At 38.5% G+C, this 13,429-nt stretch overlaps 1 protein-coding gene across 4 annotated transcripts in view; it reads right to left on the reverse strand.

Annotated features, from left to right (window-relative positions):
- POC1B (POC1 centriolar protein B) overlaps nt 1-13,429 on the reverse strand; it is a 118,588-nt gene that overhangs the window by 53,116 nt on the left and 52,043 nt on the right. For all 4 annotated transcript variants that reach the window (XM_027774329.1, XM_006154813.3, XM_027774331.1 and 1 more), the window contains 5 exons: nt 11,210-11,317; nt 10,966-11,081; nt 9,730-9,863; nt 6,890-6,958; nt 5,182-5,334 (listed from right to left, as the gene is read on the reverse strand). In XM_027774329.1, coding sequence (XP_027630130.1) covers nt 5,182-5,334; nt 6,890-6,958; nt 9,730-9,863; nt 10,966-11,081; nt 11,210-11,317 — 580 coding nt within the window. The remainder of the gene's footprint in view (nt 1-5,181; nt 5,335-6,889; nt 6,959-9,729; nt 9,864-10,965; nt 11,082-11,209; nt 11,318-13,429) is intronic.

Below are 13,429 nucleotides of genomic sequence, written 5' to 3' on the forward strand. Positions count from 1 at the left end.
TTGTAGTTTTCAACAATGAATTGCCAGACAATCACAAGATGTTATAATGTAAATATTTGTTAAGTTAAAGGACATTTTCCTTCCTGTTAAATATCATGTAGAATTTCAAATGCAACTTATAGATTATGGTAGTATCAAATGGCCATTATAAAATCAAAAGTCACCAGAATATCTACTTTATTAAGTTCTTCTTAACTATTGGATTAAGAAGATTTTGCACAGAAAAATATGTCATGACTTTTCCAATGACCTATAGTTATAATCCCTTATACTATTCTGCAATTCTCCTAGAATAACTATTTCCATGTCTTACTGTCACCAAGATCCCTTAGAATGCTTCTACTATCTTCCCATCAAAATATGAAAACAGGAAGGAGACTAATTCCTCAGGAGAAAAGTATCATGCCCTTATATTAAATTCCTGCTCTAAAAAGGAAAATGTAGTTTTGTCTGGGGACAGGACAGCATAATTCGACTTGTGACAAACTGAGGAAGACAAAGGAAGCCTGAACTAGTGCCTACCATAGTATAATGTGGCAGAGTTAAGATGCCTTGGGCAAGAACTGGGCTTCTCTCCCACCAAAAAGAAAGAGAAGTACTTTTCTTATGTTTTCGATTAAGAGGAAGTGCCAGACCAGGAGAGCTACAAAGCATCTGTAGGAAGGACACAGGAAGAAGGAAGTTGCTTCATACAGGGAGGAGCTGGTGCTTCAGGCTTTCTTTACGCAGTCTCCTTGTCTCACTTATTCTAAAAGTAATCTGGTTATCACTCCCCTCTTATCCAGGTAGAAACTGGTAATTTAGATATTTAGTCAGCTGGTACCCAAGATCTAAGCCTCTGTAAGATTCTCCACCTTAAAACAAGTGACACTGATGCCAGCAGGTGGCATGGTGGTGAAGGTGCTGATTTCCCCATGGCCAACCACAGTTCAAGTCCTTGACCTGGTGGCTTGCTTTCTTGCAGTGAAAATCAAAGGAATTGTTTCAGCCTCAGAAATAAAACACTGTTACTACAGAATGTTAGAAAGATTAATTAGTTCCCTTAGATACATTTTATTCCACATAGTTTAATAATAATACCTATTTATGCTCTTTAAATCAGAAATACTGACCTCAGAAAAGTTTTTTAAGCTTTAGATATTTCCAAAATAACATATATAAAGCTTATAGCCTAAAGTGCTGAAAAAAAAATGAATTTGCCAAGGGGTCAGCAGGTGGCATGGTCGTAAAGGAACTGGACTCACACATGGCCAACCATGGTTTAAGTCCCAGACCCAGTGGCTTAAAAGTCATGGCAGGAGTATGTGCGTGCATGCCCAAACTTCCAGGAGGAAATGGGTAAGAATGGATTATGGCATGGCCATCTGCTCTGAGGGTGGGGGGTGGGTGAGTTCTTGCTTTTCCTCTCTCTATTTCTCTATGTTTGTGGCAAGCTCACATGCTCTATGACAAAACAAAACAAAACCCAAAAAACTAATATACCAAATGTAGAATTTCAAACTAAAATTTGCTATTCCTGGTCTGCCCTAAAAAGAGCACAGGAGTGCATGCCTGCTGTCATAGCTACCCAGGAGACTGAGGCAGGAAAGTCATGACATAGCAGGTCACTGTCTAAAACACTGCATGCACGTGCGTGCATACACACACACACACACACACACACACACACACACTACCAAAAAAGTAAAATTTACTAATCATAAATGAACACAACACAACTTTTATCCTGACTCATACTATTCCATTCTTGATGAAAGTTTTAAACAAAGTAGTCCTTTGGCTCCACTGGGGATCCATATGCATTAATTTAAAGTCTTTAGAAAACAATGTAGTAAGCAACAATGACTTATTCATGATACTAAAGATGTTCTCTAGAAAACATTATACCCTTGCTTTAGTATAAGGGATTCTTAATAAATGATAGAGGATCTGAAAGAATTTTACAAAAATAAGTCATGTTGTATACTTAATTTAAGCAACCACAAGTATTTACAGATCATTTAAAAGGGATACACAGAGGTTGACTTCCTTAAGGTCATAAGAAAAAGCTTAGTCACAATGTTCAATATTCTGTACAATGTGACTGAACTGTGTTTCCAAAATGAAGTCAGTTTTTGATAGAATTTTTAAGTGTATACGTGACGAACATGGTTGAGAGTGGCTTTGCATGGCCTGGGTCATCCTGACCTAGCAATACAAGCAATCCAGACAATTTTTATGGTTTTCTGGCTGTACTATCAGAGCGGAGCTACTCCAACCACTTGTTGACATTTTAAAGAAAGTCCAGTAGTCATAAATGGACTGGGGCTGACAATAAGTAAGAGAAAATGGCTTGAGTTGCCATGCTGAGTTGGTGTGGTGTCATGGAAATATCACTGAATCGGGAATATGGAGACCTGCGCTTGGTCTGTAGCTCTGCAACCCACCCCTCAGGAAGGGTGGCTGAGTGGATGACAGGGCAGCAACCCAGCTACACCACAGCAATGCAGGAATAAAACCAGCTTGGGTAACACAAGAAAGGATGCTCAGGTTAAGTAAAAATATCTCTCATATGTTTTATATGAATATATGTGATCACAGGGGATCAACAAACATAAACTGTAGAAATGGAAGGAAAAAATTGCAGTTAACGACAAAGAAAAAAGATGATATAATAAGTAGCAAGAAGAAGTAAAGTACAATGGTCAATATTTTTAAAGAATTAGAAAGATTGTCAGAGTTGAAAAGGAAAAATATTACAGAACAGAACCAAAAATCAGCATTACCAAGAAAAGACTATGATAGAAATCCCAAAAATTGTCTGGATTAAGCAAAATCTAGAACATAGGCCCAATCCCATAGCCTAGTAGTTAAAGGAGCTAAATATCCCATGTGCTTAAAAGGTTGGAGTCCTGGCCGTGATGGCTTGAAAAATATGCTGGGCATGTGTACAAACATGATCAAAATCCTAACGGGACAGAGAAGTGGAAGAGAAGGGATTTGGACCATGCCCGTTGGGGAATGTTTTCTCCCTCTTTCTGTCACTTTACCTTCCCCTAGAAAACAAACAGGCCCTCCAGCAATTAAAAACAAAAATTTAAGGAACTAGCAGATGGTGCAATGGTTATGTTGCAGGACTACTAGGTAGTTGACCATGGTTCTAGTCCTAGACTCAAGTGGGTTTAAACTCATGCCAGGCGCATGTGGATATGTGCCCAAAATCCCAAGAGGAGAATGGAGAAGGAGAGATTGCAGCAAAGCCATCCCCCAATGGGGGTTGAGTTTTCACTTTCTGTCTTTCTGTCTCTCTCTCTGTCTCTCCAGGGAGCACACGCACCCTACAGCAAAAATCTCTATATATTAAAAAAAAAAAAAAAACTGGACTAGTAAAAAAAAAAAGACATAAAAAGCATTAAAAAAAGACATATATACATGTACAACCTGAGATTCACAGAAGTACCTGAGATAACAGAAAAGATCAAACTACAAAGTAAGTTAAATAAACGACTGCAGAGCTGGCCCCATGTTCAGTGGTTAGGCACTGTACAGAAGCAGCAGGATCCCACATGGCTGATGAGGGTTTGCATCGCAATCCTATCAGTTCCATGCTGAGCTCGTGCTGCATGCCCAGGATCCCAACAGGATAAAAAACTGGAAGAAAAAGAATTGTGGTGTGTCCAAGTCCTATTGAGGAGTGCTTTCTCTCTCCCTCTCTTTCTTTCAGGCATGTGTATGCTCTCTACCATGAATAAAAATAAATAAACTTAAAAAAAGAAGATGTGAATGGAATAGTAGACAGAGAGATGAGGGAAGGGCTATGGGATGACGGCACAAATTGTAAATGAGGCTATTGTGTACTGCACCCAGGAATAAGAACTCAAAATTCCTACTCTAAAAGCAAAGATAGGCTATCAATAATAAAAACAAAACAAAACAAAGCACCTGAGAAGAACTAGGTACAATGGTTTCTGATATCAGCCCTTGGGAGAAAAAAGGGCTTTTAAAAAATCATGCAAAATGGTAAAAAAAAAAAAAAAAAAAAAAAAAAGGCAAGGAAAACAGTAGTTAGTGCAGTGCGTACTGGACTCCCACGTAGTCGACCACGGTTCACATCCCGGACCCGATGGCTTAAAACTCACTCCAGGTGCGTGTGCATGCATGCCCATGATCCCAAGAGGAGAATGGAGGAGAATGGATTGCGGCGTGGCCATCCCCCCTTGGGGGTGATTTCTCGCTTTCTGTCTCTATGTCTCTCTCTGTCTGGTGAACACACGTGCCCTATAGCGAAAAAATCTCTCAAAAATAAAAAAAAAAGGCTAACAACAGTTAAGTACCTATCAAGAAGGATTTCTCTTTGAAGAGACTAGAACACTTAAATTTATGACTTAAAGAAATCTTTCAATGAAAACCTACAGCTAATAGATAATATATATATAAAATATGTAGGTAAACAATAAAATGTCTCAATTATTAGACTGAATGCCCACATCTCTTCTTATTGTCCATAAGGATTGCTTAGCTGTAAAAATGTTTTAAAATTCCTATTTCCTGGGCCAGCAGATGGCATAGCGGTTACATCACTGGACTCCCAAATGGCCAGCAATGGTTTTGAGTCTTGGACCTTCTGGCTTGAAAATACCACCACCCGTGTGTGTGTGAGCATGCTCAAAATCCCAAGAGGAGAATGGGAAAGAAGGGATTGTGGTATGTCCATCCCTCCTGGGGAGATGATTTCTCACTTGTCCCTTCACTGTGTCTGTCTCTCTGTCAGGCAAATGCATGCACCTTAAGGCAAAATCTTCTCAAGGAAAAACAAATCTCTTTCATAACTGTTATATAAAATTCTTGTCCTTTAGCACTGTTCTCATGATTATCACATGATCTTCCTCAACACACCTAGACTATAAAGCTAGTTCAGGCTTCATAGTCACCAGAAGCCTTAGATTTAATTTCTCATTTCTTTTTCCTATCAACATGTACTTTTAGTTTTAGTTCTAGGCCTCCAAGAGGCAAATATAAAAGGCTTTAATACTATTACACACTATAATACATGTATAGTTTTATTATGAAGAGAACTAAACAAAGTGCTGCTATTTTAATGCAGGACTAGGGTTCATATAGTTTAGTATAATTTCAAGCACCTGGTTGACCAACAGTTCAAAATATACACGAATGTAGGACAAATACGTGCATAATACTCACTTCAACAGTCTCAACTTTTCCTTCATGGGGATGTGGTGTTCTTGGGTAGATATCAAGAAGATGTGGTGGTGAGTCAAAATGTAATCTTTTGAGATTTCGTTTATTAAGATCTTTACAATGCAATTCATCAAAATTTGTCCTCCATAATAAGACCTATAAAAAAGTCAATAATAACAAAGTTATTAACTTGCATATACAAGCAGTATAGCTCATTTTTAAAAATAAATATATACAATAATAAATTTTTTTTAAAAAAGAATATATCTTATTATCTTAAAATCTTTTTGTTTTCAAAGCCTAAAATCAAGCTTTTGGCTTGATCGTTCATTTTATTTAATAAATCTCGCTATAAATGACTTTTAGTCCTTTCAACTATATGCAGATTTTCTACCTAAATGACTTTTTAAATTTTTATTTATTATTATCATTATTATTTTAAATTGATATAGGGCACATGTGCTCATGAGACAGAGAAAGGGAAAATGAGGAAGCAAGCTGCCAGGCCCAAGTCTTGAACCGTGATCAGTCATGTGAGAGTCCAGTGCCTTAACCACCACAGCACCTGGCCCCATCCCACTACATAAATTATTTATATTGGGTTGTCAGGAAAGTCATGACATATATTTCTGTTTTTCTATGCAAAAGTACATCATGACTTTACTGACAGCACAATATTTACCATCTTCAAGAAATTTAACATTTCAAAAAACAAGACATTCAAAGACCAGGCAATAATTCATGCAAAAGTGCTGTATACACTTACTGAAAGTGGACATTCATAAGTGGCAGTTACATGTAGAGTTAAATATACAAATGAACGACAGAAAATAACTGCTATCTGAGTTATAAAAATGTATCAGAGCTGGTATTGTTTCAGTTATGAGATGACAGACTTCCTGGTACTAAATTAAAATGTAAACTCACTGGCAATCATCTTAGCATACAAAAATTAATTGGCTATAAAAATCTTAGCCGAGGTCAACGATTCCTTTATAGATTCAACTCCCCACTTCAAAGGGGAGTTGATAGATTTACAAACCTGTGTGTCTGCACCTCCTGATGAAAACAGTTCTCCGCCTTTTGAAAATGAAACTGTATAGACAGGCCCCTAAGAAATAAAGAGAGAGAACACAAAAAAGTCCATGGTGATGCTTTCTCATGGCCAAGAGAATTGTGTGTGCCAACTTCTCACCCTAATTTATGTAGACTACTTGTGCACCAAGCCCGATAGGACACGCACAGCTGTAATGGCATACATTAGCAGAGTAAAGATGATCAAAGAAGCATCCCAATTATATTAAAACACAAATAAGCAATACTACACTTTAAAACAATACTAAAAATGAATAAGGAAATAAACTTTTGTCCTTTAAAGAAAGAATATTCATATGTAAGTGGATAAGAATTTCTCGTAGAATTCTCTGGCTTTGAACTCTGTATTGCACCAATCACTAGCAGAAATAGAAATGATAAACATATAATGACAGAAATGAGGCTATATAAACAAAAGTCATTTCCTGACCGGGACAGGCTTCACTGAGTTTTCCTTTCCTGTAGGCAACAGAGAACCAAGGAAATTTAGATAGGAGAACTGTGACTGATGAAAATCAGTATCACAGTGTGAGAATGACGAATTGGAGCAGGGATGAATGACTGGAGGCAAGACGGGAAGTTACTGTGCTTAAGGGGAGTTGATAGATTTACAAACCTGTGTGTCTGCACCTCCTGATGAAAACAGTTCTCCGCCTTTTGAAAATGAAACTGTATAGACAGGCCCCTAAGAAATAAAGAGAGAGAACACAAAAAAGTCCATGGTGATGCTTTCTCATGGCCAAGAGAATTGTGTGTGCCAACTTCTCACCCTAATTTATGTAGACTACTTGTGCACCAAGCCCGATAGGACACGCACAGCTGTAATGGCATACATTAGCAGAGTAAAGATGATCAAAGAAGCATCCCAATTATATTAAAACACAAATAAGCAATACTACACTTTAAAACAATACTAAAAATGAATAAGGAAATAAACTTTTGTCCTTTAAAGAAAGAATATTCATATGTAAGTGGATAAGAATTTCTCGTAGAATTCTCTGGCTTTGAACTCTGTATTGCACCAATCACTAGCAGAAATAGAAATGATAAACATATAATGACAGAAATGAGGCTATATAAACAAAAGTCATTTCCTGACCGGGACAGGCTTCACTGAGTTTTCCTTTCCTGTAGGCAACAGAGAACCAAGGAAATTTAGATAGGAGAACTGTGACTGATGAAAATCAGTATCACAGTGTGAGAATGACGAATTGGAGCCGGAATGAATGACTGGAGGCCAGTCGGGAAGTTACTGTACTTATCCAGGAGAGAGCTAATGAGGACATAAAGTTGAGCAATGGCTATGGAGCCGGACAAGGGTGCACCTGGTGCGGATGCAAGAACATAGCCTCCAGGTCAATTTTGCAGTTAAGAGTAATAATTTTTCCATCTATAAATTATTACTATATTCTGTTTGGCTTTATTTTTTATTTATGCTTTATTTTAAAAGTTTTTGACACAGAGTGCATGCAGTTGCTAGAGAGAGACAGAGAGAAACAGTGGAAAGTGATAGAGAAAGTATGAAATCACCACCCAGGGGGATGGCCACACTACAATCCCTTAGCCTCCATTCTCCTGGGATTTGGGGCACACAGGCACAAGTGCCCAGAGTGATTCTCAAGCAATGGGGTCTGGGACTCCAACCACAGTCAGCCACTGAAGAAGCAGTGATGAAATAGTTACCCGAAGGATGAGAGTCCAGCACCTTAACCACCTGCTAGCTCCGCCTGGCAGAGAGACACAGAGACAGTGAAAGTGAGAGGGAAAGTGAGATATCAACCCCACAAGGAGGCATGACCATGCCACAATCCCTTCTCCATTTTCCTCCTGGGACCTTGGGGGCACAAACACACACACACACATACACACACATGGTATAAGTTTTAAGCCACCAGGTTTGGGATGCAATCCATGGTCGGTCATGTGGGGATCCAACATGTAACCACTATGCCATCTGATGGCCCCAATATATTCTTAATTTATATTAAAAAAATATTTAGGGAAAATCATCTTGTATTTTTCCAAATAGACCATCTCACAGAGAGAGGTTATTAGAGGTTCATAAACACCTTCACCAGAAGATGTTGAAAACTTCCATCCATATGTATAATGATTTTCTCCTAAAATATTGTGTTTATCTTTCTTCCTATTATTTGTACTTCTTTCATGGATATTTTAGTTCTTGGCCACTTTCATTGGTTGTGTTTACTCAGCCTAAATCCATGGGTATGTATACAACTTTGCTCGTTAATGTCTATTTCTGCTTCATACCAATACAACTACAGGAAAAAATGAGAAAGCAAAGCAGAAAGTCAGGCAGGATATATGAAAGCAGAAAGAATGCTCTCTCATAGATGCCAGAGCCTATTCTGTGTCTAGATATAAAAGGCTTGTATTCAGTTAAAAGAGAGTACCTAGTACCTATAAAAACAACAAAAAAGAGAATGCATTCTAAGAAATTTAGATAAATTTTAATATTTACCCAGAAGGAAAGAATAGTTCATACAGTTAAAAAAAATTATCTTTAGGGGCCAGTAGGTGGCATGATGGTTAGGGGTGCTGGATTCTCACATGGCTGACAGTGGTTTGGCTTGCTTTCTTGCTTTCCCTTTCTCCCTCTGGTCAAATTAAAAAATAATAACAAATGGAATTAAATAATTAATTAAATGAAAAATTTAAAAATTATCTTTAATGAATTATATGCTGGGTAAACTGTCTTTGAACAAGCTCAACAAATAGCATCCCTGCTTGTTCCTCAATTGGTTTCAAACCTACTGAGAAATAAGACAATGGGGGAAGGCATTTGAGAGCCAAAATATCACCTTGAACTGATAAACGCTTGTAAAAAGAGAATGGGACTTTTATCTGTAAGGCAAATGGACTTTCCAGAACCAATGCCCAGAATGAGTCAGGTCTGGCTACCCAAGCTACAGGCAACATTCACAAGGGCAGGTCTCCCCACAAGTATCAAAGAAAAAGAGTGATGACAGGCTCACTCCCAAGGGCAAGAGAGTAGAAGTTAGGGCTATGTTTGCCAATTTCTCCTTCTAAAGTCACCAGTCATATTAGTGAAAGGCATGAGAGAGTTCTTGAGGGGCTAAGAGTGCCAGAGCTATGGGACAGCATTTTCAGGAGGGCAAAGATCAGAAGCAGAAAATAAACTTGCACATCACCACTTTACCACTCACCTAGTACTAAATATGGACAAAGACAGCAGCAGAGGATTCACTTAATGGCCATTGAAAGATATACATGGATTTTTGACAAGACTTGCAATTATTATTTTTAAGAGTTACTTACAGAGGATAAAAATATAGTCTTGAAAGTAAAAAAAAAAAAAAATTTGTGACAGTAGCAATGTGTGCTATACCTGGAAAAATAATAAAGGCATATAATGAAATGGAACAAAAACTTAAAATATGTATTATTTAAGAAGCAAAAATCTTAGTTGAATACCGTATGTCCTTGAAGTGTATATATGAGCCTTCCTTCTAAAAGATCCAGAATCTTAAGCGTACCGTCTGAAGAAGCAGTGATGAGATAGTTACCCGAAGGATGGAATGATATACAATTTACTCCGCCGCTGTGAACTGGTTTGTAGAAAATGAATGCAAAAGTTCAGAGAACGAGTCTTAATTATAAGGATGCTCCTGTGCCTTACTGGCAATATTAGGTTGAAAACACAAATCAGTTATAGCAATGTCTGTAATTCTATATAGCTCGCTAAAACAATAAAGTGTCGTATTTTGGTAATCATACAGTTAGTGAGACAGAATAGCTTTAAAAATAAGACCGTGTCATGGAAAGATCATCTTACTGACCACCTAAATATAGTCTTTGGATATATTACAATATAACCAACCACTGATTATTACCAGCTCGTTTGTAAGGTATATAACCTAGCCTCACATTAAATTTAATAACCAACTAGTTGTCTGGGATTGAGGGATGATATGGAGATACATTTGGAGAAGGGCACAGTCCTGCCATTATGCTTGGGAATTCATTTCTGGACACTATCCTCCCAATAGGGGGCAGTATACAGCAGTGATCAAACATGCCCTCTGAAAGCAGCAAGCCCCAAGCCAGTGCTATCAATTATCTGAGCAAGTTGTTTTACCCTCTTTAAGCCTCAATTTCCTTATCTTTAAAATGGAAGTAATAATGACCTCTTAGAAATATTGTTAGGATTCAGCACAATATCTGCTACATGATAAACACATGAATAAATGACTATTATTGCACTCAGGTATAATAATAATGTGGATTTAATATAAATCCAGTATAAACCAATGTAATCTCTCCTTAGGCTTCAACACATATGACAGTAACGAGTTGTTTCCTATGAGTTATAACACCTACTTATGCTCACACAATTCCTTGTAATTTAGAATTCAAAGTCAATTCCTATCATGTCTATCCCTGACTTATCATACAACACAGATAACCAATGTTTGAGAATCTCTCAGTAACTCGTTTTTACAGTTCTAACACCATTTTTAAGTCCCTTCACCATCCTTTCCCTCCAGCTTTCACACCCTGCCAATGATGGGAACTAACAATACTGATCCCTAACTAGGTCAAGGGTGGCACGTGACTTCAGTTAAAGGGGTCAACCCACACCAAGAACAACTGGTTCTTCCCAAAGAAGCCCATTCAATAACTGAATATTGTTGTTATGAAAATTGTTACCTTGATAATGCTGGAGTAATTTGTTCACTCTTATATCCCAGATTTTCACCGTATGATCAGATCCGGCTGAAGCTATGCATGTACCACTAGGGTTAAAAGCCACGAAATTTGCAAATCTAGGAAGAAAGGATAAGATGGTCTAATATTTTGAGATTTCTTTACTCTCACTTCTTTATTTAAATTGTAATAATTCAGTGTGTCTTTAGCAAACTAATTCACATAAACACACAAAAAGTAGACTTACCCTACGGAATCTGAGAAGTTATTAACACACTGCTTATTTGTTGTATCCCAAATTTTAATGGTTTTATCTTCACTACATGATACAATTAGTCTGCCATCGGGTGAAAATCTAGAAAACAGAAAGAAAATTCTATTAATATTTGTGAAAGGGGAGACCAGCAGTTGGCGTAATGGCTATGTCGCTGGACTCCCATGTAGTAGACCACGGTTCGAGTCCCGGACCCGGTGGCTTTAACTCACACCAGGCGCATGTGCACATGTGCCCAAGATCCCGAGAGGAGAATGGAGGAGAAGAGATTGCGGCATGGCCATCCCCCCTTGGGGGGTGATTTCTCATTTTCTGTCTCTCTGTCTCTCTCTGTCTTTCTGGCAAGCGCACATGCCCTATAGCAAAACAAACAAACAAACAAAAACCAGAAAACCAAAAACATTAGCATTTAGTCTGTAACAACACCCTATCATCTAAAAAATGTTTTAAAAAAAGTATTTGTGAAAGGTTCCAACGATCATCACTCCCACCTTCATATACCACATACCATCAGGCTGTACACATACATTTTTTTAAACATTTACCTAGTTACTTTGAGCAAGAGACAGAGACACACAGATACAGAGAGAGAGCACACCCCCAACAGGGTCCTGACACAGGGCTCTACCCCATTTTCAGCCAGCTCTGGATGATGGGCATGCGTGTGCCCAACAAACTCAGAAAGGTCTCTGGATTTGAATCAGGAACCCTTCCATGTTAAACGCCTTATAGAGTATTATGTTTTACTGCTATGTTACTGCCTGGCCCCTAGGCTGTACATATTAAATAGCAGAGACCACTGCAGTCATACCATGCTGCAAAATCATATCCTACAACTGACAGCTTTCCTACTAAATATCAGCGTGACTAACAACACTGAAAAACCATTCACAGATCAAAATATGTTACATAAACTGAATATGTTCTTTCTTTCCATTCAGTTAATTTAGTTTTGTGGCCAGCCAGTGGAAGATCCCAACTCTGCGTCCTCAGGCCTCCCTCTACATGTCAGATGTCCATGCGTGTGCCTGTGATCTGGGCGGGTTGATGCTGGGGGGTGGATTATGGCTTGAAGACTCTGTTGGGAGTGCATGTCTCTCTCTCTCACTCATAGAATAGTCAAGTAAATACTTTTTTAAAAAACTTAAAAAAGAGGGTGGGTCCTATAGCTCAGCAGTTAAGGGAGCTGGATCCCACAGGGCCAACTATGGTTTGAATCCTGAGGCTGGAGGCTTAAAACCATGCCAGGCACATGTGTGTGCATATCCAAAATGCTGATGGGAAGGAAGAATGGAGGAAAAAGGATTGCAGCATGACCACGTCCAACCGGGGGTGCTTGCTCTCTTGCTCTCTTTGTCTCTCTCTCTATCTTGTAAGTACATCTAAGAGTAAAAAAGTATTTTTAATTATTTTTTAAAAACAACTTATAAAAGGGTAAGCCACCTAGCACAGCAGTTAAACAACGTACAGAGTAAGTCAGATTCCTCACGGCATGGCTGACCAGGACTTGAGTACCAGTCCTGGTGGCTTGAGAAACATACTAGATGTATGTATGTATGTACTCAGGATAGTGACAGAATAGAGAATTAGAAGGAAAAATATTGCAGTGTATGACTAGGCCCCTTTTTCAGGGGAAGGATGCTTTTTTTTTTTTATCTTTCTAGTGTACATGTGTTCTCTTAAAAAAAAAAAAAAAACTTACGAACAATTTAGCTTGGGGTCAGCAGGTGGCATGGAGATTAAGGCACTGGATCCCACATGGCAGATTAGGTGGTTTGAGTTTCGGATCCAATGACTTGAAAATCATACTAGTGTGTGTGTGTGTGTGTGTGTGTGTCCCAATCCCAAGTGGGGAATGAAGGAGAAGGGATTGTGGTGTGGCTATCTCCACACTGGGGTGGGGGGGGTGATTTCTCACTTTTCCTTTTATCTGTCTCTCTTTCTCTCTGGCATGTGCATCCATCCTATAGAAAAAAAAATTAGTTTTACAGCATCTACTCTAAGTTTTACATTCAATTCTGTACTCTTCAGTCTGAGTACTTTGTATTTTTTTTTTTGAGAGATTTTCACTGTAGGGCGCGTGCGCTGGCCAGACAGACAGAGAGAGACATAGAGACAGAAAGCGAGAAATCACCCCCCAGGGGGGATGGTCACGCCGCAATCCCTTCTCCTCCATTCTCCTCTCGGGATCTT

This window comes from Tupaia chinensis, unplaced genomic scaffold (genome assembly GCF_000334495.1).
Source record: "Tupaia chinensis unplaced genomic scaffold, TupChi_1.0 Scaffold000423_1, whole genome shotgun sequence".
Taxonomy (NCBI): Eukaryota; Metazoa; Chordata; class Mammalia; order Scandentia; family Tupaiidae; genus Tupaia; species Tupaia belangeri.